The sequence below is a fragment of the Schistocerca americana genome, chromosome X (genome assembly GCF_021461395.2).
Source record: "Schistocerca americana isolate TAMUIC-IGC-003095 chromosome X, iqSchAmer2.1, whole genome shotgun sequence".
NCBI classification, from domain to species: Eukaryota; Metazoa; Arthropoda; class Insecta; order Orthoptera; family Acrididae; genus Schistocerca; species Schistocerca americana.
Genome location: NC_060130.1, coordinates 85,376,660 through 85,404,100, shown reverse-complemented (window position 1 = coordinate 85,404,100; position 27,441 = coordinate 85,376,660). Strand labels below are relative to the sequence as shown.

The 27,441-nt window shown below is 41.0% G+C and overlaps 1 protein-coding gene across 3 annotated transcripts in view; it reads left to right on the top strand.

Annotated features, from left to right (window-relative positions):
• Positions 1-27,441, top strand: part of LOC124556598 (protein transport protein Sec16A-like) — a 233,192-nt gene that overhangs the window by 119,883 nt on the left and 85,868 nt on the right. For 2 of the 3 annotated variants that reach the window (XM_047130565.1, XM_047130564.1), the window contains exons 11-15: positions 5,524-5,737; positions 10,524-10,598; positions 25,226-25,323; positions 26,057-26,198; positions 26,293-26,431. In XM_047130565.1, the coding sequence (XP_046986521.1) occupies positions 5,524-5,737; positions 10,524-10,598; positions 25,226-25,323; positions 26,057-26,198; positions 26,293-26,431 (668 nt within the window). The remainder of the gene's footprint in view (positions 1-5,523; positions 5,738-10,523; positions 10,599-25,225; positions 25,324-26,056; positions 26,199-26,292; positions 26,432-27,441) is intronic. The other variant, XM_047130566.1, reaches the window with a different exon arrangement.

Sequence of the window (27,441 nt, the reverse complement as noted above, 5' to 3'; positions counted from 1 at the left end):
CAGATATGTTGAAAATTTACTGTCCCAACTCGACCAATGCCTTTTAAATACTGGGGCTGTCACACATTTCAGTGTGGCTCATGGTAGTTACTAAGCCATTGATTTATCAGTTTGCAGCCCAGGACTTCTGGCGTCATGCCTGTGGACGCCCACCCAAATTTTCTTTAAACAAGGCAGACTGGGTAGCCTTCAATTCTGCTGTCACTGTTGAATCTCCCCCAAATGGTGCCATCGGTGATATGATTGAGCAGGTCACTACAACAATCGCTTCTGCAGTGGAAAACACAATCACCTGTTCCCTACGGTGTCCCCGACAAAAGACAATCCCTTGGTGGTCGCCAGAAGTCGCTGAGGCAATTAAGAGTATCGGCGAGCTCTACAGTGACATAAACGGCACCCTTCCTGAGAGCACCTAATAGCCTAATAGCAGCTCAGTGCTGCGTTTGCCTGCTTACAAAAGACGGGAGTGTCGGAGAGGTACGTGTCGACCATTGGGTGCCATACATCACCTTCTGAAGTGTCGACGAAGATCCGACATCTTTTTGGGTACTAGACCCCAACAGGTGTCCCTAGCATTAACATCAATGGCATGCTCTCTACCAACACAGATGCGATTGCCAAGCACTTTGTTGATCACTATGATAGAGCCTCTGCGTCGGAAACTGCCCCCCAGCCTTTCGCACCCTCAAAAATGCGGATGGAACAGAAAGTCGTCTCGTTCACTACATGCTGCAGTGGACCGTATAACACCCCATTTACAGAGTGGGAGTTCCTCAGTGCCCTTGCACATTGCCCCGACACAGCTCCTGGGCCTGATTGCATCCACAGCCAGATAATTAAACATCTCTCATCTGACTACAAGCGACATCTTCTTGTCATCTTCACCCTGCTCTGGTGCGATGGCTTCTTTCTATCGCAGTGGCGGGAGAGCACCATCATTCCCATGCTCAAACCCAGTAGAAACCCACTTGATGTGGAAAGCTATGGGCCCATCAGCCTCGCCAATGTTCTTTGTAAGCTGCTGGAACATATGGTATGTCGGCGGTTGGGTTGGGTCCTGGAGTCATGTGGCTTGCTGGCTCCATGTCAGGATGGCTTCCGCCGGGGTTGCTCCATCGAGTCTGCCATCCGAAGAGCCTTTTCCAGACGGCAACACCTGATTGCTGTCTTTTTTTACTTACGTAAAGCATATGACACAACTTGGCTACATCATATCCTTGCCACATTGTATGAGTGGGGTGTTTGGGGACCACTCCCGGTTTTTATCCAAAACCCCCTATCGCTCTGTACTTTCAGTGTCCAAGTTGGTGACTCCCATAGTTCCATCCATACCCAGGAGAAAGGAATCCCGCAGGGCTCTGTATTGAGTGTGTCTCTATTTTTAGTGGCCATTAACGGTCTAGCAGCAGCTGTCAGGCCCTCCATCTCACCTTTTCTGTATGCAGACGACTTCTGCATTTCGTACTGCTGCTCCAGTACTGTTGTTGCTGAGCGGCACCTCCAGGGATCTAGCCCACGGCTTCCAGTTTTCAGCTGGAAAGTCGTGTGTGTCATGCACTTCTGTTGACATCGTGCTGTTCAGCCGGAACCTGCACTTTACCGTAATGATGATCCACTCACTGTAGTGGAGACATATCAATTCCTAGGACTGCTTTTCGACTCTCGATTGACTTGGGTCCCTCATCTTCGTCTTCTTAAGCATAAGTGCTGGTAGCACCTCAATGCCCTCCATTGCCTGAGCAACACCGATTGGGGTGCAGATCGCTGTACGGTGCTGCAGTTCTACAGAGCCCTTGTCCAATCCCGAACTGACTATGGGAGTGTGGTTTATGGCTCGGCAGCGCCTTCAGCATTGCATTAACTCGACCCTGTGCACCGCTGTGGGGTTCAGTTAGCGACAGGTGCTTTTAGGACGAGTCCGGTGACCAGCATACTGGTGGAGGCTGGTGTCCCTCCACTGTAGCTTCGTCTGGACCTTCTGCATGGTCCTAAGGACTTCATTAACCCCACCGCCCTCTGCTGTCACTTCCTGTCAATTCTAGACGTGTTCCGGGGCTCTGAAGTGGTTTACACCGATGGCTCAATGGCTGATGGTCATGTAGGCTTCACATATTTCTATGGAGAACATATTGAGCAGCACTGCTTGCCAGTTGGCTGCAGTGTCTTCACTGCAGAGGTGGTGGCCATATCTCGTGCTCTTGAGTACATCCGCTCATGCCCTGACGAGTCATTTCTCCTGTGTACTGACTCATTGAGCAGCCTACAAGCCATCCCCAGTGCTACCCTCGACACCCTCTGGTAGCGTCCGTTGAGGAGTCCAACTATACCCTGAAACAGTCCCAATGTTCTGTGGTGTTTGTGTGGACCCCAGGACATGTCGGAATCCCCGGCAACGATCTTGCTGACGGGCTGGCCAAACAGGTGGCGCGGAAACAGCTTCTGGAGATAGGCATCTCCGAAGCTGACCTGCATTCTGTCTTGCACCACAGGGTTTTCCGGCTTTGGGAGACGGAATGGCAGAACAGCATGTACAACAAACTGCATGCCATTAAGGAGACTATGAGTGTGTGTAAGTCTTCCATGCAGGCCTCTCGCAGGAAATCAGTTGTCCTCTGCCGGCTCCGCATTGGCCATACGTGGCTAACACATGGTTACCTAATCCGTTGCGAGGACCCACCTCAGTGTCGCTGTGGCTCCCAAATGACAGTTGTCCACCTCTTGCTGAACTGCCCACTTTTAGCCGCTCTGTGGCAGATTTTTAACTTTCCCAGCACCCTGCCTTGGGTGTTTGGTGACAATGCCTCCAAAGCAGCTTTAGTTTTATGTTTTATCCGCGAGAGTGGGTTTTATACTTCTATGTAGGTTTTAGCACGTCCTTTGTCCCTCTGTGTCCTCCACCCTATTACTTTTAGGGTGGTTGTTTTAATGTGTTGCAGACTGGCTTGCTTTCTGTTTTTATTCTTGTGGTTGGCCAGCCACTGTAATCTGCTTTCATGTCTTACTCTCTTCTGTTTCTAGCATCTCTCTGTTGTTTTCTTGTCCTCTCTTGTTCCTTTTAATGTTCGTTGCCTTCCCTTCATTCTTGTGGCTTTTCCATTCTTTCTGTTTTGTGTTACATGTCTTGTCTGTTTTATTCTCACACTTGTGACGTTGTTTTATTAGGAACAAGGGACCGATGACCTCGTAGTTTGGTCCCTTCTCCCAGGCAATGAACTTGCTGACAGGCTGGCCAAACAGGCAGTGCAGAAACCACTCCTGGAGATGGGCATCTCTGAAACTGACCTGCATTCTGTGTTATGCCGCAAGGTTTGGGAGACGGAGTGGCATAACATTATGCACACCAAACTGTGTGTCATTAAGGAGATTGCAAATGTGTGGAAGTCTTCCCTGCGTGCTTCTCGCAGGGAATCAGTTGTCCTTTGTTGGCTCAGCATTGGCCATGTGTGGCTCGCACACGGTTACCTCCTCCGTCGCGAGGACCCACCTCATTGTCGCTGTGGCTCCCAAATAACAGTCATCCACCTCTTGCCAGAGTGCCCACTTTTAGCTGCTCTGAAGTGGACTTTTAACTTTCCCAGCACCCTACCTTCGGTGTTGGGTGACAATGCCTTAACAGCAGCTTTAGTTTTAAGTTTTATTCGTGAGGGTGGGTTTTATCGTTTGATATGAGTTTTAGCACATGTCCTTTGTCCCTCTGTGTCCTCTACCCTAGGACTTTAAGGATGGAAGTTTTCATGTGTTTCAGAGTGGCTGGCTTCTCCTTTTTTATTCTCGTGGTCAGCCAGCCCTGGTAATTTGCTTTCTTGTTTTTAACCTCTTCTCCCTGTTTCTTGCATCTCTCTCTGTGGTTTTCTTTTCCTGTTTTTGTCCATAGTAGTGTTGATTGTCCTTGTGTCGGTCTTCCTCTTGTTATTGTGCCATACATCTTCTTTGTTTTCTTCTTTCCCTTGGGTAATTGTTCTACTGGGAACAAGGGACTGATGACCTCGCAGTTCGGTCGCCCCCCCCTCTTAACCCCTTAAACCAACCAATCAGCCAGGTGCCTGGATACTTGAGATCGCATAGTGTACATGTCTGTGGGAGGTGCAAAAGGTCTAAGTTGAGATCAATGGTGTACTTACGTGTTTCATGCAGCACTGTTGTCGTTGCACACCGTGAGATATGACGGGAATGATTGGGATGTGTCAGCTGCTGATCCTAGCCAATGTGAGAGCAGTGGGCAGACAATGTATTTGGAAACAAGAGATATTGTAACATCTCACATCAGTATAGAAGTTAAATTCACCAAGTGTTCAGAAAAAAACAGATATGTTCTCAAGTCCCATAGTAACCACAACCTCAAAAATCCCAACATATTTGGAAGAAATAGCCGTATATTTGTGAAAACAGAGATGTTAAGTCTCACAGCTGTTTTATTAGGATGACGATGATGATGATGATGATGATGATGATTAAAAATAGTGATACCACAGACAACTGGCTAACTATAGAAAAAGGCAATGAAGATAAAAATTATTGTAAAAAATTCCTTTTTCTTTCTTTTATTCCTCCTCGTATTATCAAAATATAGACAATCAATAAATGGCATAAATTTAGAATAGGTGTAATGTTAACATTTTAGGCAAGTCCCTTAAGTCAATAAAAGTTTGTTATTTTGATTAGTCAGAATATGTAAAAAGCAAATTTGTCTCAAAGAGCCTCTTTTTAAAGGGGGGTTGTCTTATGTTCAAGGTCATCTTACACTTGGGTAAATGCAGTATAATTGTGAAAACTGATTGCCACTCTAATCAGTCTGTCATTCAATGGAATAAGTTTTATGAGGACAAAGTGTTGCATTTGAATTTAAAGTAATAGAAACATTGTAAATTTTGTCACTGAAAGGAGGAAAAACCGGAGGACAATGAAATACATCTTTTTGTATGTGACAAGAAAGCAATTAGTGATTGTGGCCAGTTATTTTAAAAGAAAAAATATTTTTAATATTGAACTTGTTGTGACTTGCTCGTGTTGAAGGCAGGATGCCATTTCCTTCTTCTACCCTTAAAATTGACTTTACCTAGCCAGTTAAAGAAGGACCTGCAGTGTTACCTAGGCTCAATATCACAGTTCAGCTTCAAATTTTCCATATTAACAAATCATAGGCAATAGCTGACATAGTATACCACAACACACAGGGTCCTTTTTAATCAAATGAGCACCTCCTCCATTTTCTCATAGCCTCCTATGACACTGCTGAAAATACTCATTTGAAGCACACTTTCAGTAACACACTATTTCAGTAACACACTATTTCAGTGCAATGGTCACACCCTCCATTTGCTCCAGCCAGTCTCAGATTTGTTTGTCATCTCATATAGTAGTACTGGAGCTAATAGATGGTGGCACACTAGTTGAAAACTCGGACTTACTGACTAGTTAACATAATCCACTGACTAGATCTAGGATGCTGGCTGTGCATCCATTCCCAATCATCTCCCTGCTCTCTGTAATTAAGATAGTAACGTGTGCTTATTACATTTCTAGGTTATGGTTATTATGGACGACCTGCTTTGGATCGTTATCATTATGAGGCATACTATAGTTATAAATATTATGAAAACCTCAGGAGAACCAACCCAGCTGCATATGCTGATTGGTATGCAAAGTATTATGGGGATCAGCATCAGTATCAACAAGGTGTATACTCTGAAGACAGAGGCAGTGTTCATTCTGGTCGCAGCTCTGAAAATGATGACAGGTATATATGTATATTCTACCAGCAGCTTTGTGTTGTCTAAAATATGGTTTATATTCTTTGTAGAATGTAATCAAGAGCATTTTGTGATGTATCTTAACTTTAAATTGGTCACTCTCCCACTGCATCCCCCCCCCCCAAAAGAAAAAAAAAAATCAAGATGTACATCAGTACTAATAAAATAAAGTTTTACCCAATTTAGTGGAAAAAATCTGTTAAGTACTAAAACTATGTGGTTGACCAGGACACGAACTCAGAAACTTGGCTTTTGTAGGCAATGCTCTTACCAGCTGCACAACCAGGCCTGGATAGCTTGGTCAGTTAGAACATCACCCCCGAAAAGAAAGAGTCTGGGTTTCAGTTCTAAAAACTAAGAATAAGTAAGGATACCATCACGTGCTTGATATGTGAAAGTGTACAATGTTGTATTTCATACTGTGTGTTCAAAGAATAATGGGGATTTTTCTGTCTTTTCTGTTTTAAAAAATAATTTTATTTATTCTTCTACATCAATGTTATCCCCTTCAAATTCGTCCTCATTAGTTATTAGACTTTTATGCCAGCACTTCTTCTAATTCTCAAAACACTTATGGAACACTTATTTGTGGAATAGCTTTTAGCTCTCTCAGCAATGTGATTTTAATCTTTCCGTGCTTGTAAAATAACAGCCCTTTAAGGTTTTCATTATTTTTGGAAACGGAAGGAAGTCACGTGGGGCCATGTGTGGTGAATATGGCTTCTGGGTCATCATTAAAGTATTGTTTTTGACCAGAAATTCAGAACAAGCAACAAAGTTGAAACAGGCATATTATCATGGTGCAAAACCTCTGAATTGTTTAGCACAGATCTGGATGGTATCCCTCCTCTGCCCTACTCCTGTGGATTTCTTCTCACAAACAGCATTGAACTTGTTAGCAGGACATATTGATTTTTCAACCTTATGGCAGGAAGTCATGGTGCACTGTGCCATTAAAATTGAAGATCACAGTGAACATAACTTTCACTCTTGAGTCCAATTGCCGAGCTCTTTTGGTTTCGGAGATGCATCCGCTGGGATGACTGAGTTTTAATTTCATTTTCATATCCAAAAAAACCATGTTCCATCTTGTTTTATTACACATTTCAGTAGCTGTGCATCATTGTTGACTTCCTCTAGTGACTGCTGAGCAATCTGCATTTGTCACTGTTTTTGTTCAAAATTCAACAAATTTTTCTGTTGCACATTTTACACCCGAAGCATCGGGAAAAAAAATTTATGGTGTGTGCCATTTGGTATGCCAATATCATAAGTGACTTCTCTGATTGTGATTGTGCTGGAATGTCCAGGTTGTTCATCATTTTAAATGTCTCCAAAGCCTAATTCAAAAAGCTTATATACTCTTTAACTCTTATGTTACTCATAGCAGACTCGCCAAATGCAATATTTAACAGCTGTAAAACTTTGTTCCATTTTCTCCATAGAAAAATTTTATACAAATTCTCTGATCCATTTTTGTATGAAATAAGTAATTGCCAATGCTACCAAAATACAAGTAACCTTTTGGACAGTTGGCAATAGGCCAAGTATTCGATATTCCTGACATTGTGTAGATACTTTTCATTTATGTTTTCCACACAACAACAAATGAAATCATGTGAATTGGACTAACGTAACATGTGAAGTTTGAAAATCCGTGTTATTTTTTGAACACGCCTCGTACATAATTTCCACAAAGAAATTTATTAGGTGAAAACACAAATTTCCTATATTTTATTCCAAAAATCCTAAATCACTGTTATTCGTTTTTAGGCTGTTAGCTTGTGTCTGAAGTTACACATGTATACTAGAAGTTTGTTACTGTTGTATGCATTAAGCAATTCTGAAATTATTTAGGGTATTTTAGTGCAATTATTAACATATATTTTTGTTATACAATAGCAGCATGTGCGGCATCCTAATTTCTATTTTATGACACCCAGTGATTGTTTCATAGGTTGTATGTCCTAATATTGCCAAGAAATAAATTTGTGTGTGTATGTGTGTGTGTGTGTGTGTGTGTGTGTGTGTGTGTGTGTATGAGAGAGAGAGAGAGAGAGAGAGAGAGAGAGAGAGAGAGTAGCAGTGCAAGTAGTTTAACATGCATAAAAGTTACTGTTGTATATGTGTGAATAAATACCTCAAATATAAAATTTTACCTAAGTGTGACAGTTCACGTGAGTGACAATACATTTGTTCATTTTGTTGCAACGCAGTAAGTAAATGTATAAGGTGTACAACTTTTCTTATGCCGTTTTTTCCCCTATATTTGAAGCTTTAATGAAACAAATTGGTTACATATGTATCATTCAAAATATTTTCCATCGCTGGCCACTACTTTTTCCCATCTTTCGGGCAGTGTACGAATCCCGCGTCAAAAAAATCGTTCATCTTTTGAAGCGACCCACGAATCGATCCAATTTGTGACTTCTTCATGAGATTGGAAGTGTTGGTGCCAGGCCATGCGCCATTGATTTAAACAGGTGATAGTCAGAGGGAGCAATATCTGGAGAATCTAGTGGGTGGGGTAGGACTTCCCATTTTAACTTTTCCAAGTACGTTTTGACCTCTTTTGCAACGTGGGGTCAAGCGTTGCCATGCTGCAAAATCACTTTATCGAGCCTCTCGCTGTATTGCGGCCATTTGTCTTTTAATGCTCTGCTCAAACACATGAATTGGGTTCGATAATGGGTACCTGTGATTGTTTCACTCAGTTTTAACACCTCGTAGTACACAATGCAGAGCATGTCTCACCAAATGCAGAGCATGATTTTGGAGCTGTGAATATTCGTTTTGACCGTCGATTTGGAAGCATGGACAGGATATCTCCATGATTTTTTGCGTTCAGTGTTATCATAATGAACCCATTTTTCATCCCCAGTCACAATGTGATGCAGAAATCCCTTCCGTTTTTGCCTCTGAATCAACTGTTCACAAACACACAAACGCTGTTCAACGTCTCTTGGTTTCAGCTCACACGGGACCCAAGTTCCTTCTTTCTGAATCATGACCGTAGCCTTGAGACATTTTGAATGGCATGTGTCACTCATGCTAATCGTGCCAATTCTTCTTGAGTATGACACAAGTCTTAACTCAGCAATGTCTCCAATTCTGCGTCTTCAAAAACATTCTCTCTTCCACCACAATGCCGGTCTACGACGTTAAAATCACCGTTCTTGAAGCATTGAAACCACTCGCAACATGTTCTTTCACTAATAGCGTCCTTACCATACGTACTTGACAGCATTTGTTGAGACACAGCAGCTGTCTTCTTCATATTGAAACAAAACAGTAACACCTCCCGCAAATGGTGAGAATTAGGCTTTTAAACTGAGATTTTCAATCAGGAACAACTTTATGATGCAGATACAAATCGACTAATGTTTGAATGAGGTTATGTTGACTGAGGTCCAAGCTAACTGCCTGACGTCTGCCATCTGTTTCTTTCGACCACTACTTACCATTGTCGCCACCTATCGGTAAATGACGGAAGCAAAGTTGTACACCTTGTACTTTTTTTGATGTGTGAAGGAAATCATTAAGAAGTCTATGGCAGAAATTAGTTGGCTAATGAGGTGGGGGAGGGTGGAGGGAGGAAAACATTTTTCATTTTAGACTATACTCAATGATATTTGGTGTCTTGTTAATGAGAGGTACCATTGGTGCTGTTGACAGTGTCAGAGTTTTGGGTATGACAAGTAGAAAGCTCACAGGTAGATGTCACAAATACTATCATCTACTAAACACAAATGTGTCTATCTTTTCAGTCAAAATATTGTCTATAGTCAGTATCTGTCATACACTAAAACTGGTTTATATCGTGTGTTCATGCTGGGAAATTCGGTTCAGACAAGAACAATTTGTGGAACATAACAGTGAAAAACCATAGTCTTATGTTTCGTTGATTCCTGTACTGCATCAGAATGGTAATCAGTAGGTGAAAAAGGTTTCAAAAAGTGTATCAGTTATCTTTATTTTAAGCAGACTATTTAATAGTTCAAAATCTGATAGCGGAAAAACATAGTCCAAGGTGAAAGTATCTGGCCCTACCACTTCCCTCTCTCCTTTATTCACCTTATTTCACATAACTCAGGTTGCTTTAGTTAGACTCATGCTAGTTCATTCAAACCAAAGGCAGATAGTAAAGCCATAAAATGCTGCACCCCTGTTCCCTGTTCAAGAGGATACCGATTTGTTATCTAACTTGGTCATCGTGATTTGTTTTCTGTAACTTGATTAAATTGTTTCAGGAGAGTGCTGACTATGTTTCATTCTTAAGCTTCTGGTAATTAGTGTAATATATTATGGAAGCTGTATATGAATTAATGTTATAATATTTTGTATTTCTACTATTTGTTTATTTGTGTAAAAAGAAACTACAACTGATTTTTATTTCAAAAGTTCTATGACCAGGGTCTCAAGACCCGAGGATCCTGCACATTTTGGATAAATTAAAATTGTTAGATGATTTAGTATTGATTTTATGGGTACAAAATATTGTGAAGTACTTGTTACACAGTGCATCATGGTATCACAGATTTGATTAATGGATGTACTCTTTCTATAATGAAAAGCCTTTGCAAGTCAGTGTTGTAGTCCAGTCATTATAAGAATACACACATGGGTACCAGTTGTCCATTGCACTTATAGTTATTTCTTCAGCAGCAGATGATGACATGCTCATTTTATTGTCTTTAACATAAGATAATACTGTTGCTGATATATTGCTTTGCATTTACATTGCATTAATTGATGTAGACCATGCTCTTGCAGATACAGAACAGGACAGTATCATCATCATGATTACTACCGGTCATCATCTATTCTCTCTGACTATGGTGCTAGGAGGTGAGGTGAATTTTGAACTCATCAGTTTTTGATCTTCTGTAGCTGATGTATTTCCTATGTTGAGATGTTAATAGAGAAATCCATAGATGTCTTGTTGGTGTAATTTGTCGTATTCATTTGTTGCAAACCTGTATTTCACTAGCTGGTACATTTCATGTGTTTAGATATTCTTTGGATATTTGGAACCATTACATAAACTGTGAGTACAGTTTTAAGGAAACAGATTGTTATTCAGTTTAAGGCTAAAAGGACCACTAATCACTATAACATTCACTACTGCTTGATTATTTCTGTAGCTTCTAATCAATAAATTCTATCTTTAAGGCTAAGAGTGGTGGCATAGGCATTTTCCTTCTTTTGTGACTGTGAAAGACACATTGTGCTTTAGTCTCCTGTTGGTGGTTTATTTGTAATGTGAGTTGTAATAAGTATTTCCCAGAATTGTGGAATGCCTCTTCATAATTTTTCCATTATTGGTTGTAATTAAGATACAGCTTGCTCGTTTGGTGTACTGTTGACAGAAGTGTTGGGAAATATGCTTACGGAATTAGTAAACTTCATAATTCATTTTGAAGTACATAATGATTTATGTACAATCTTATTAACTAAAATGTTTTTCCAGATATGTATTACTATTTCCATTGTAACAAGGGATAAGTTGTTTTGTGTTTTGATGTTACAGTTAATTGTATATATGATGAAAAGTCACTATCATAACATGTGACAGGTGCATTATTGCAGAAGAAATTGAATTATGTGTTAAGATTACCTCCTATAACTGATACATAGAGATTAGAATTGAATATCACAAATATTAACTCCATTGACTTTTGTTTGTGGTGATGGTGTCTTTGGAATTAACTATTAAAAGTATTTCTCATTGTGATTTTGAAAGAAAAACTACTGTTAAATCACAGACACAGAATTTGTCTTGGACATCTTGCAAAGTGAAACTTCCTGGCAGATTAAAACTGTGTGCCAGACCGAGACTCGAACTCGGGACCTTTGCCTTTCACAGGCAAGTGCTATACCAACTGAGCTACCCAAGCACAACTCACGCCCCGTCCTCACAGCTTTACTTCCGCCAGCTATGAGGACAGGGCGTGAGTCGTGCTTGGGTAGCTCAGTTGGTAGAGCACTTGCCCGTGAAAGGCAAAGGTCCGGAGTTCGAGTCTCGGTCCAGCACACAGTTTTAATCTGCCAGGAAGTTTCATATCAGTGCACACTCCGCTGCAGAGTGAAAATCTCATCTTGCAAAGTGTCTATGTAAATGGCAATTGTCCTCATATTTGTGAAGCTGTGCAAATATATTTAAAATACCTAAGCTGTTAATAAGAATCAAATAAGAAAAGAAAACTTATTAAAAGGTGAAATGGGTGAATTTTTTTATTCATTTTCATGCTGATGCTCTTGTTTATATCCTGTAGGTCACCCACCTTTATATTTTTTGGTGCAATGTGATTTCTCCTTCCGCGAACATGGTGTGACATTATGAACAATCCTGTACAGGTCATGCTACAACAGGATGAAGTCAGTCAGTCAGTTCAGAGTGAAAGAGAGAGGGGGGGGGGGGGGGGAGACAGACAGACAGACAGAGAGAGAGAGAGAGAGAGAGAGAGAGAGAGAGAGAGAGAGAGAGAGAGAGAGAGAGAGAGAGAGAGATTGATTTTTCATCAAATGCTGTCATAGCTGATATTCTTTGCCAATTCACTGTTAATGTATGTCTTTTTTTTTCTTTTTTAATGGAAATATGTGTGTGTTTCATCATCATGATATGGCAATAAATAAAATTCACAAAATCCTAGGGAAGCATTGCAAGGAGGATTGTGTGTTATCACAGTAAGGCTGACCCTCAAAATTTTGAGAGTGAATGTCAAATAATAGTTAAAAAATTACACACTAAACACTGAATTACTTTGGCAGGAAAATTATAGAAATTTAGGCTTAGGCAGAAGCATACCTACATTCATTCTTAGTACACACCATCTGCAGTAACAGTTGTCGATGCAGAGCTTGCTTATTGGCGAAAGTATTATCTTATTGACCTTCATGTAATCACTTAATTGTCATTTTAATGTTGTAACTTCTGTACGAGAGTACTAAAGAAAAATATAGTTGGCACCAGGCAAGTTTTGCTATACTGTGTGTTTATTTTATGTTACAAGAGCGCATCTTACATTAGAATTGTCGTCATTCCAGCTAAGTCTCCATTTATGAAAATATCTGTTACATGGGGTAGGATCAGGACATCAGGAGCAGTAGTCGAAAACTTCAAAGTTTATGGGACATAGTCACTAAAATATTATGACAGCTACTAGAATGTAATCACAGAACAACAAACAATCAAATTTGAATCTAGAAAGAATCGAAGTGCCTTTGTGAGCTGAGGTATGCACTATTCCATACTTCACATTTCAGCACTCCACATAAAAAGCAAGTGTCTGTTGATCTTTGGTCAAACCATTTCCTGTTTTCCAACTTGGTTGCAGTACCATATCAGTGAGCGGAAGCAGTAAATGCAAACATAAGCACCACTCATGGATTACATCTGAGGCCCATTCGACTGGCCGACTGCTGCCTACAAGGGTCATTCCATGTCAGTTCAACCAGGGGCTCCAGCTCATAGTCTCAGATTTGACTGAAATTCAGTACACTAATTCTACCATGTGTGGAAAACTCGTGTAAAAAAAGTATTAGTTTCCCCTGCCAATTAGTTCCAGAATTATGACTTGTGAAAGACGGTGGCGTGATCTGGAAATTGCAACCCACATCTGGCAATCTATCTTCAGACCCAACTTCAGGTCTTAATAACTTTTGAACTATTCCACACAGTCCAGTGAAATTTTTACAACCCAGTAACATCCACTTCGAGAACACACTCCATGAATCAAAACACCAACTACATATTTCTGAGGGGAAAATAAAAAAATTCCAAAATGTGATAAAAAAAAATGTAATACGTTAAAAGGTACATATTGTAGGTGCCATCTATGCCAAATATAATTCACTCAAAAAGGGTATAAATTTTTTGTGCTAAGCTTAATGTGGCCTAAACACACAGGCCTAAACACACACAGAACTCATCATGCCCATATCAGTCACAAAAACTGAGTTACATGCACACAAAAATACAAAAATTTGAAAAATTACCTGAAAAACATGGATTTTCATAAGTGTGGTAGCGCAAAAGGGTCAAGTGGTATCCAAGCCAAATTTCACACACTGTAGACCATAATGATATGTATCTCAAAATTTCAGCATGTTATTGCAAGACATTTGTGTACAATGGAAGTTGACAGATGTATTTGGTGATGTGGCCATTGTTCCACAGCACAATTTTGTAAAAACACATCGTAAACTGTTCTGCCTCTTCTTATCTTTTCCCACAACTGTTTAATCACTAAGCAACAACATATAGACAGATTAACCACAACCTATCATTAATGATTACTGCTCCTTAACTGCTAAAAATCAGTTGATTGTACTTTGAACAGAAGTTCTCCCACACTTTAGCTACTGTACTCTGTGCATTGAGTGGCAAATTGTACTGTCTTCCTGACACTGTGGTAGGAACTGGAACTGTCATAAGAATATCTTCAAAAGGAATCTAACACCTGTCTGCCAAACGTGGCCAATGAAATGATCTTGCTGGTCCTGCTGGTGCCATGAAGTTCACAAATACATCACCTTCTGCTTCACAGCACTCTGCAACACATCCTAAGTACCATTTGTCATCACAAACAGCAATAACATAGCAACATGGTTGTATGTTGCTGCTTTTGCTTCTGAATCCTGAGTCAGACACACTGTGAAGACACATGTTGTGCATGAACCTATAGTTATAACCGGACAGTCTGCTCATCTGCACATTGTCAGAGTCCACTGGAGAGAAGTGATAATGGCTCCTTGTGCCTGCAACAGTCTTAACGTGTTTTAGTCTGCTTTTTAGCATCTCTTAGACTGATTTCACCTCATCGTTTAAAACCTAGAATGATTGTATGCCAGACATATTTTTCTGTACCCAGGTAAATAATTGAAGAGGTGTTAGAATGTGACCTTCCGTAGGGTGCTGCAGACTAGCTCATGATGCCATGCGCTTAATGGTAGCACCAATACCATCACATACATTTTTACAATGACTTGTTGCAAAAAAATTCCATTCTGCGTGAATCTGAAAATCATGGTAATGCGTGCATAAATTTTTGAGATTTTTGCAGTTTTTGTACTGACTAGCTGCCCCATCACTGAAGTATTTCGCAAAATGTATGTGAGGCAGCTTGTTTTTCACATATGCCATGACAGTGCAAATGTGGGCATGAACTGCAATGGCATCATGAGTTAACCAGTCACTAAAAACGCACAGGTTCATGACAGATACACCACATGAGTCACCTCTATAGTAAATCGCAAATGGCTGGAGAGTTGCTTGACTGTTGTCCCAATGATATCCTTGGATGGCATCTTGAACTATAAATGCATAATTTTCAGAAAAGTCTAGTATAACTATAATTTCATCTTGTTTCAAATTATCCTTACAAAACTGGAAATAAGCCGATTGTGCTGTTGCTGTGAAGCTGTGTGTGGTCAGTTTGTCCATTTTTTGACAACACATTTCAAGAAAATCTTCCACTGTACTTTGCTTTGTTTCAAGACTTGTGCGATCCATGTGTGTCCATTGTTTATAAGGAACAAGTTCATCGTCAGCCATAAGGAGTTCACCATACAGTTTGTTATTCACGTGTTCTGCAAGATTTGCCTTACCAGGACGCTTTTCGCACCTGTGTATCATGCACTGGTAGGAACTGATGTCACACACTAGCAGCTTCATTGCACCTCTGTAATCCAGATCGCACGACCACTGCGGGCGCAGGTTTGAATCCTGCCTCGGGCATGGATGTGCGTGATGTCCTTAGGTTAGTTAGGTTTAAGTAGTTCTAAGTTCTAGGGGACTGATGACCTCAGATGTTAAGTCTCATAGTGCTCAGAGCCATTTGAACCATTTTTTGTAATCCAGACCAGAATCCTTTATAGCAGCAAACATCAGCTTAGCATTTTGATGGGTCTCACATACACAAACATTGTGTGTGCCCCTTGCACTTACAGGCACAACCCATTTTGGCCGAAGATTGAAAAAAGATGATAAACCTACTTTGGTATTGGGATACTTTTCCTTGAATTCTACATATAGTTCTGATATGTTGCATAGCAACAGTCTTTTTTGCATCTGTACACGTACATTTCCCATTTTCACCGTTACATAGTCTTTTTTTTCCAGGCATTATGCGGTTGTAGTCATTATTTTCATAAAACTCCGACACTAGCACCTTTATTTCTGAACTCAGTTGCTTACCCTGAGCCTGCTGCAGTTGTGGAAGCACTCCTTGGGTTGCTTGCTTTACCATATATGTAGAAACATTGAATTCCTTTGCAGTGTAGTCAGTAGATCACCTGGAAGGTGCAAGGGTAAGAATAGCTACTTTTTTCTGGCGTGTGGATACGGCACATTTTTCTTTCAAATCATGCACAATTTTGTCCAAATCGGAGCACTTGTGGCATGTTTCTGTTCCTTTGGAGCAGATAGTTCTACCTCTTCCACCATTCGTGTTTTAATTCCATTTGAGCTTCTTGTAGTTTTCTTCTACCATAGCTGGGCCTGTCTCTTTTCCCATCTTTGTGTGTCTTCATGGGAGACAAACCAAGAGCAGTCACTGAAGTATTTAATTGCTCATCTGCTGTGGTTGTAGGTGGCTGATACTCTTCGTCACTGTCATGTAAATTATCAGAATATTCTTCATGTTTTAGCATTGTAACACACCTGGAACATAATTTTTGTCCTGGTGTCATGTTAAGTCCCATGCACTGATTCACTTTCAATACTGATTTTATATCAATTTCTCTGAGGATACACTTCACAGTCTTCTTATGAATGCAAAATGGATCAAAACAACTTCTTTGTAGGAAAGAATAATTATCCAGAAACACTTTCATATGATGATAACAAACACTAAAGTTTCCTGGAACTGTACTTCTTGTGCCCACAGGGTGTATCCCGGATCTCCATAGCAACAAATCTTGGTCCGATTCATCCACATCATACAGTACAAAGTGAATGCCACATTTTGTCACATATGTTGCTTTATGGCATTCAGATGCTTGTGCTCTACCAATACTGCAACTTGTTTGAACAAAAGCACCACTAGTACACTCTTCTGCCTCCATACTGACTTTCCACAACAGTACTGACCAGTCCCTGAAAACTACCATTGTTTAACTTTCTGTTGCCTTATGGTTCCCAACAATTGCTGCAGCTTCATCTGAAACAAGCTGTCTGCATCATCACTATTACTTGCTAAATCGTGTTAAAAGAAACGTAACCAAATACATCTCTGTCAACTTTTATTGTACACAAATTCCTTGCAATAACAAGTTGAAATTTTCCCACATATTATATTATGGCGTACTTATGCAGTGTTTGAAATTTGCCTTGGATATGATTTGTCCCTTTTGTGCTACCACACTTTGAAAAATTACCTGAAAAACATGGATTTTTTGTATTTTTGTGTGCATATAACTCTGTTTGTGTGACTGATATTGGCAAGATGAGTTCTGTGTGTGTTTAGGCCACATTAAGCTTACCACAAACAATTTATACCCTTTTTGAGTGAATTATATTTGGCATAGAGGGCACCTACAATATGTACATTTTAACATATTACATTTTTTTTAATCACATTTTGGAATTTATTAGTTTCCCTCAGAAATATGTTGTTGGTGTTTTGATTCATAGAGTGTGTTCTCTAAGTGGATGTTACTGCGTTGTAAAAATTTCACTGGACTGTGTGGAATAGTTCCAGAGTTGTTAAGACCTGAAGTTGGGTCTGAAGATAGATTGCCAGATGTGGGTTGCAATTTCCGGGTCATGCCACCTTCTTTCACAAGACATAATTCTGGAACTTAAAATTTTGTACATGAGTGTTCCACACTTGGTAACATTGGTGTGCTAAATGCCGCTTTATTTACCATTAGAACAGTATCTGAAATAAGTGACATTTCAACACGAAAAGTAGTATACTTCGCATATTTTCATACGCTTATGTCATATGGTATTATTTTTTGGGGTAATTCTTCTGATTCAAAAAGGGTATTTTTGGCTCAAAAACGGGCTGTTCGAGCTATGTATGGTGTAAGTTCGAAAACCTCTTGTCGACCCCTATTCAATAGTCTGGGAATTTTGACATTGCCCTCACAGTATGTATTTTCTTTAATGTCGTTTGTTGTTAGCAATATTAGCTTATTCCCAAGAGTTAGCAGCTTTCACTCAGTTAATACTAGGCAGAAATCAAATCTGCATGTGGAATGCACTTCCTTGACTCTTGTGCAGAAAGGAGTGCAGTATTCTGCTGCATCCATTTTCAATAAGCTACCACAAGAACTCAAAAATCTTAGCAGTAGCCCAAACACTTTTAAGTCTAAACTGAAGAGTTTCCTCATGGCTCACTCCTTCTATTCTGTCGAGGAGCTCCTGGAAGAGATAAAAAATTAAGCAAATTCCAGTGTTACATTCTTGATTTTCTTTATTTAAACTAACGACTTGTTTCATTTTATGTGTTTCTACAATCGTGTTATAATTTCATGTATTGACTCGTTCCATGACCATGGAGACTTCTCCTAAATGTGGTCCCACGGAACAATAAATAAATAAATAAATAAAATAAGCCAAATCTGAGACTATCAGCTGGAACATTTTCTCAAATTGGTTGAATTGACATGGAAAGACCCAGAAGGCAGTATGAGGAACAGTGTATGATTGTGGGGCATGTGATCAGCTTGTCACTGATCTCTCCAGCCTTTCTTGCCAGTAGATGAATCCTGTTATGTAGCTGCTTCTTTATTCAAGCAGTTCCTCATTTGGTCTCACAAGGCCAAGCGGACACCATTCTAGATCTTCCTATATAAGAAAAATTGTGGTTTTGGCTATAATGATGCAAATAGCATAGCACTTTAAATTCTTGGAGCATTTATTGTGTTGCAGTGTATGATGTACTATCTGCTGATACCAGTAAAAAACTGAAATTTACTGACGTTAACTTGCTTTGTACTGCTCAATACAGCCCAAAGGAATCATCGTTATAGTGTCATGATACGTGATAATCGTCGTCCGTAATTTCCTGCAGTTACTTTTTCACTGGTCGAGGGATGATATTGGTCTCAGTGCAGAACATCTTTAATGACTCAAAGAAGTTCCCCCAGTCTTCTCACAGAGTTAAACACTCAAGAAAGACTGTGCTGCAAAATAGTTGCAATCTTCTTCTTATGCTCTCTGAAACTGCTCAGTTCTGATTAAGGATTACAACTAAACTTATAGGAAAACATCAGCCTTGTGGCTGCAGTGCATGTATGGACATTCAAACAAACAAGGTGTGGAATTTGCACACAGAACCTCATAGTGGAAAATGGGGCTGGTTCCCTTTGTATCTTCCAGCAACAATAACTATAACACAATACAGAAAAAGTTCATTTAATGTGTTGAGGATTTACAACAAAACTTCAAAAACATAATGTGCCATTGTGCCTCATCGTATGTGTGGGGGCCTACTCATCTAGTATAGGGTGCCTAAAGGATGCTGCATTCTTAGAATGGTATACAGCAATACAAGCACAATCACATTAATAGTTTTTATTACAAATAAGAAGAATGACAGTACTTAACATGTATTTACAACAAGTGTCACAAGCAGTGGACGATATGGAAACAGTGATGTTCTTTGCTAAGGACAATATTCAACAAGCAATGGATATCAATCACTAACCGTTCTGCCAGTGCTGGTTTAAAACTGTGCGAATACTGTCCAAATACTGAGCGAATACCAACCAACCGAGACTGGCAAGAGCAGTGCTTACATTCTCCTCTTTTAGAGGCCACTCCTGTCATGGTGTGGCCCTAATCAGCGCACCATTGGCCGATGTCGTTTCACCGCCTCCTCTTCTCTTGCGTTCTTCATCTTTGTTCCAGTGATTATGGCTATGCCAGAACATTCCTCTCTCCCCCCCCCCCCCTTCCCCCCCCCAAGTGATGTGATGGACCGTTGTTGTGTAGGGAGTGCGACCTTGACGGGGGAGGCTGGAATGTGAGCGCATCACCGAGCCGGAAGCTGTGGCTGCAGGGGACGTCAAGCTACTGGCTGTACCCCACCATCCAGCTTGCGCTTTGGCGGAAACATCTGATGGAAAACAACCAGAAGGGTACGTGTCCACCTCCTGCTGCCATGAACCAGATGGAGAAGGTGGCGATGGCTGCAGTGTGGGTGGGTCCAGCCCCATCAGTAGGACAAGAGGAGGCGGAGGAGGTGAAGGCTCCTTCTCAGTGGGGTTGTCCCGTGGTGTCATGATGATACCCTCTGGCAGCTGCTGTGGCCGCGCTGTCCTCTAGATCATTGAATTTGGGGAAAGAGAGACTGAAAGATCATCGTGTAAATGACAGAGGCAAAGTTGATTTTGATGTTGGCACTGCAAGTCATCTGGACCTGAAAGAAGATACATGCAAGCGCAAAGTCGATGGACTATCTTGCCTTGCGCTCATGTCTGCTGCTGCAAAAAGCCCTGTAAAAAAAAACATCATGCGGCACGAAGCGATACTTGGGGCCTGCCTTTGGCGACGGATCCTAAGGAGGGTGGAGCAGTGTCTGTTGACAGCAGCCGTGAAGGAATGCAGCTGGTGATGGTCCTCCTCATGGGTGCGAATGATATGAGGCGAGAAACAGTTACAAACTTTGATCGTTGGTGTTTGTGGAGTGAAGTTTGGCCATCTGCTGCTTGAAGGTTCTGACAAAACATTCCACTTCGACGTTTGACTGTGGATAGAGCAGTGCATTAGTGAAATGCTGTATGCCATTGCGTTCACAGAATGTTTCAAATTCATTTGATATGAACTGAGGTCCTTTGTCTGACACTATTACCTCAGATAAACCTTAGAGGCAAAAAATCGATGACAACACCTGAATTGTCCTCCGTGACATTGTCAAGTTCATTAGCACAGCAAAAGGAAACTTGCTATATGAGTCAACCACAATCAACCAGTGAGTGTTCCAAAAAGGTCCGGCAAAGTCTATGTGCACACGTTGCCATACCGAGTGTGACTTAGGCCAAGAAGAAAATTTTTGTGGTGGAGCGAACTGATTTTCCGCACATGCGTGACACTGTGACATCAACTGTTCTACACTCCTGGAAATGGAAAAAAGAACACATTGACACCGGTGTGTCAGACCCACCATACTTGCTCCGGACACTGCGAGAGGGCTGTACAAGCAATGATCACACGCACGGCACAGCGGACACACCAGGAACCGCGGTGTTGGCCGTCGAATGGCGCTAGCTGCGCAGCATTTGTGCACCTCCGCCGTCAGTGTCAGCCAGTTTGCCGTGGCATACGGAGCTCCATCGCAGTCTTTAACACTGGTAGCATGCCGCGACAGCGTGGACGTGAACCGTATGTGCAGTTGACGGACTTTGAGCGAGGGCGTATAGTGGGCATGCGGGAGGCCAGGTGGACGTACCGCCGAATTGCTCAACACGTGGGGCGTAAGGTCTCCACAGTACATCGATGTTGTCGCCAGTGGTCGGCGGAAGGTGCACGTGCCCGTCGACCTGGGACCGGACCGCAGCGACGCACGGATGCACGCCAAGACCGTAGGATCCTACGCAGTGCCGTAGGGGACCGCACCGCCACTTCCCAGCAAATTAGGGACACTGTTGCTCCTGGGGTATCGGCGAGGACCATTCACAACCGTCTCCATGAAGCTGGGCTACGGTCCCGCACACCGTTAGGCCGTCTTCCGCTCACGCCCCAACATCGTGCAGCCCGCCTCCAGTGGTGTCGCGACAGGCGTGAATGGAGGGTCGAATGGAGACGTGTCGTCTTCAGCGATGAGAGTCGCTTCTGCCTTGGTGCCAATGATGGTTGTATGCGTGTTTGGCGCCGTGCAGGTGAGTGCCACAATCAGGACTGCATACGACCGAGGCACACAGGGCCAACACCCGGCATCATGGTGTGGGGAGCGATCTCCTACACTGGCCGTACACCACTGGTGATCGTCGAGGGGACACTGAATAGTGCACGGTACATCCAAACCGTCATCGAACCCATCGTTCTACCATTCCTAGACCGGCAAGGGAACTTGCTATTCCAACAGGACAATGCACGTCCGCATGTATCCCGTGCCACCCAACGTGCTCTAGAAGGTGTAAGTCAACTACCCTGGCCAGCAAGATCTCCGGATCTGTCCCCCATTGAGCATGTTTGGGACTGGATGAAGCGTCGTCTCACGCGGTCTGCACGTCCAGCACGAACGCTGGTCCAACTGAGGCGCCAGGTGGAAATGGCATGACAAGCCGTTCTACAGGACTACATCCAGCATCTCTACGATCGTCTCCATGGGAGAATAGCAGCCTGCATTGCTGCAAAAGGTGGATATACAGTGTACTAGTGCCGACATTGTGCATGCTCTGTTGCCTGTGTCTATGTGCCTGTGGTTCTGTCAGTGTGATCATGTGATGTATCTGACCCCAGGAATGTGTCAATAAAGTTTCCCCTTCCTGGGACAATGAATTCACGGTGTTCTTATTTCAATTTCCAGGAGTGTATTTGGGTGTATATACCCTGCCAAGTACAGTGTCGTTGCGCTAACTGTTTCATATGAACACTCCCCCCGTGTCCTTGGTGAAGTAACTGCAACACTTATTTTTGCAAAGCTTTAGAGATCAACACACGTGACTGTCCTGTCATTCTGAACAAGATTCACACCTATCTGCACAGCGAGGCTATGCCGACGTGCAAAGTATTGGCGCACGCATGCTGTTTTTGCTAAAACCCATTGCAGACATTGAATATACTGCATTTATGACATGGTCCTTGTGACTAGATTTTTGCGAATGGGCCAAATTCTTATGTTTGTTCCGTTGCAAACATATGGATTGCACGTGTCCTTTCCTACCATAGGTGTAATACTGAGCTTGTCGGGAGGGGCAGTCTTGGCATTTGTGCCGCGAATAACATTGAGGGCAAGACTTAATTCTATTTGCCTGTGTAGCCGGCTGTGTTGCGAACTGCTTATGCGGTGTGGAACATTGTTTACACGGTGTGGAACGTTGTTTACTCGACATGGCAAGCGCACGCTGCCAGTGCGGAATGGGGTGAGTGCCAGAAAGGGACTCGACCTGGCAAATAGCTGGCTGCTCAAATGTATGAGCCGACAAGGCACCAGAATCTTACTGACCTAGTCTTTGCACAACCTGATGAAATGATAGATCGGACTGTTTCCAAATTTTTTTCTCTGAGTTTGACATCAGGTACATTGTACACGATTGCATCAAGGAACATAACATCTGAATATAAAGCACCACAAGCACATTTGAATTTGCATTTCCTTGTCATACCTTGCAAATCTGTTATCCATCCGTGATAAGTTTGTTATGACAGTTTTTTTCAAGTAAAGAATTGATACCTAGCTGCTACCACACTCACTTGTCGGTTAGTTAGGGACGCTACCACATCGTCATAAGCAAGTTCACTCGGAGTGGCGTTAGGGAACAGTTTTTGTAGGAGTCCAAACACTGCACTTCCTACTGTTGATAGTACACAGGGAAGTTTTACAGTTCCTGGTACATTGTGGGTGATGACGTGGGCTTCAAATTGTGACAACCACTCGAGCCATTCTTCTTCTCATTCACAAAACTGTTGAAAAGGTGGTGTAGCAGCTGTAGTAGGCAGTGCTTCTTCCATCAGGCTTGTGTTGAGTAATGTGGAGATTTGTTAAGTCTGGAACTGAAACATTTGCATTATGCATTAGCTGTGTGGCATCTAACGTGTGCAGCTGCGGCACATGAGCAGGGGGTGGGACAGGTGGGGTGGGCATGTTGAAAGATTCAAATGAAAAAGAAAAAAAAAGTAAAGGCAGGCAAGTAAAATTATGACACAAGCAAAGACAATTTCTGCAACTCCCATCTGAAAACACGAATTAGAAAAAATGACAAACTCTAAAAGCAGTGAGCGCCCCTGCAAAGAGAGAATTAAGGTGCCAGCACAAAAAACAGAAACGACAATTCCGTGGCCACCAGGCACTAGGTTCAGCAGATACTCTTTGCAAAATGTGAGGTCCTGCCTACTCATCTCGTATAGGGTGCCTAAAGGATGCTGCATTCTCGGAGTGCTATACAACAATTAAAGCAAAATCACATTAATAGTTTTTATTACAAATAAGAAGAATGACAATACTTAACTTGTATTTGTATTTACATCCAAGTTTCACAGGCAGTGGGCGACATGGAAACAGTAATGTTCATTGCTATAGACAATGTTCAAACAAGCAATGGATATCTATCACTAATAACTGTTCTGCGAGTGCTGGTATACAACTGTGCGGATACTGTCCGAATACCGAGCGGCTGAGGGTGGCAAGAGCAGCGCTTATATTCTCCTCTTGTAGAGGCCGCTCCTATCATGATGCGGTCTTAATAAGTGCATCCTTGGCTGATGTTGTTTCACCGCCTTCTCTTCTCTTACATTCGTCATCTTTGTTCTGGTGCTTGTGGTTACGCCAGAACAGTGTGTTTTCTTGTGTACTGTTAGAAAAATGCTATTAAAAGCCTTGGTGTGATCTGAGTACATTTATTCGTGTGTAACTAAACTACTACAGTAGTGTGTCACATTTTTGGTTATGTTAATTTAATGTCACTGTAGATATACTTGTTAGTTATATAGATTTTATATTGTTATAAATGGATATGCTGAGAAACTATAACAACAAAATTGATTTTGATATGTTTCTCTTCTCCTTTCTTTTATACTGTGGAAATGTTCTGTGTGTTTGCTACTGGTGATCCAGAAAGTAATTTTGATTTGCTTCAACAATATTCATGTTACTGTGGATCAAGCTCTGCATTCTGTGATTTTGCTAGACTGTAATAATCAAATGAAATAATTTAGCTCATTCAGAATAACCAGATAGCATCATGAGAGGAAAGTGCATTATATTGAGTTCCTTTGTGCTAAACTTTAACAGGAATATTTGATTTATAGACTCTGTGGTGGTGACGGTAAAGCCTCTTTATTTTTCACAGCTGGTTAGACATTTATTTTCTGTTTTCTGTCAACAGTTTCAAATTAGATTTTGTGCTGTTAATGTTACTGGTAATGTCAGGTTTGTTTAAGTTTAAAAAGTTACCTTTCAGTGTAGTTTTTACCATTACTCTTCAAGCAGATTTTAAAAAGTTCTAGAAATACACTTTTGCAATACCAGTGCAAACTGTTTGTACATACAACTGTGAAATAAGTGGACTATTAAATTCATAAAATTATTTAATATCTCAAAATTATTATCAAGGACAAGAATGTCATAGGATTAGTAACATAGAAAGCATTACACACTTGACTATTTAAAAATAAGATTTGTACTCCTCCATTACTAGAGTACACTCCATTCACAAAGGTATTCAGTTTGATTTCATATTGCAATATAAGCAGAGTTGCAGTTTTCAGATTCCTAGTCCAAACCTTTGCCACTGACTTTTGATAGTGTGAAAATTAAATTGATAACTAATTTTATTTTTTATTTTATTTTTTTATCTTGCAGGCCACGTGAGCAATCTGAACCTTCAGTACTGGAAGGAACAGCAAGTACCACTCCCCAGCGTCTAACACCTGTGAAATTTATGGCCGCTCATGTCAAAGGTAGAGAAGAAAGAAATTTAAAGTTGTAGAGTGTGTATTTATTTTTAATTTTGTAGATAGTGAAAGTATTTGTTCGAAGAAAGTGTCGCTTTTTTAAGCCTCCATACATGCATTTGGTGCCATTGGGTTCCAAATTTACATGTACCCATTGAAAAATAGATATTGTATTGCTTCCCTAAATAGAAATTGAAAATTCAAATGTCAGGATGGCTACTTTGGAAAGGCAATGTCCAATTTCGTACCTCCATCTCCTCCTCTCCTCCATCTCCTCCTTCCACCTCCAGTATCCTCCTCCTCCTCCTCCACCACCTCCCTCCCTCCCTCCCTCCCTCTCTCTCTCCCCCCCCCCCCCCTCCCCCACCCTGCCCACAAAGGTGGTCAAACTTGAGCATAAGTTCCATCTGTAAAAAATCTTTTTGCCATTGGGACAGTAAACCCTAATGTTCTTTTTTTACAATTTAAATTTCATTTTTCGAATGCTACATGTCATTTTGGAGACTGTATACTGATGTGTTGTGAAGGCATCATTATAATCACATTGTATGTGCTCACACAGTGGAATGCTTAAAAAATATTACTGTTTTGTATGTGCTCACACAACAAAATGCTTAAAATATCTTACTGTTTCAAGTGGTTTGCATTACATCAGTACACTATACACACAACTCTCAATGTTCAGAAATTTTCATTTCCTTAGTACTCCATAAATATGTAGATCATCAATTCATTTCAGGAGTGTGGACCACAAGAGGTCGAATGTTGAAAATTCTGCCTCAGTGCCCCCTAGAAGGGCAGCCTGCTGTCATAGAGATATGTGATATTTCTCATATGATCCCTGACAGTGATTTAGAAGATTATCCTGGCCCACTTATTAGGTATATGAACATGTTATTTCTATTTTACGTTTGAAATTTTGTTGGTTAAATATGTAGTGAATGCATGACCTACACAGATATTTATTGTTTTCAGGGATGTTACACATAAAAATTCATTAATTTCATTCTGCTCACGTAAGATCAAAAAGGCAGAACGTGATCCCAACTTGTACGATCGAGGCTCAGTTATATTACTTTGGCGACTTCTGATACTCTTGTTAAGGCAAAATGGGGTGAGTTTATAAGTCAGCAATGCTTCTATCAGTGTTTGTTTGCTTTCATGAATCAGTACCATTTAGATTTTATGAGATGAAGTGCTTGTATTTTAATCTTAAACTATATTGATGTTTACTGTAAATGGTGGCTAATTTATTCTGTATGTGCTGTCCACAAATGATACAATGATACCGTCTTTTTAATATAAACCTTACATTAACAAAAGAACTTAAGGTTTGGTGGTATTTTATTTTTAGAGACAATGAGAACTAACATACATAAACCTTATCTGGTGCAGTTCACTTTTCACTGTGATAATGTCTTGCAGAGATGTGCAGATGTCATTGATCTTAAAGGGCAGTTTCAAAATGGTGTTTTACAAAGTCATAAACATGATTAATAGAAAAATCAAGATTATGTAGCCTGCTAAAACTTAGGTAGCATATTCAGACAAAGCAGGATTTTTTCCCCCAAAAATTGATAAGTGTGTTTTTTGTAGCCAATGTATTAACTGATGTATGAGAAATAAGTCTTTAAGGGGTGAAGAGGTTACTTCTACTTAGCTGTACTTGGTGATTCAAAAAGAAAGAACAGATTTCAATTTTTTATTACAAACTACAAAAGAGAAACACATTGCGCATGTCACTGGATAGAGGAAGATTGTAAGTTTTGACACAGTGACTACACCCCAAAAGAAATAAGTTTGTATGTTGGAATTCTCATGTAGTCAGTCCATTGTTGAAGTGCAGCTTGCATTCTGCTGCTGATTCAGCAAGAATCCACGTCTGCACCAGCAGATTTATGACTTGCATACAAAATTCGTGGAAGTTTGTTGCATATGCAAAGATAAGAGCACTCATTGGCCATGCACATCTGATGAAAATGTTGAGCATAACTGAGATGCAGTCACACACAACCTGTTCACAAGACAGGCAGGTAAGGAATTTCAACTTCCTCAAACAACAGTGTGGTATGTTCTGAAATGATGCCTGCATATGAAGCCTTACAAGTAGCAGATACTGCAGCA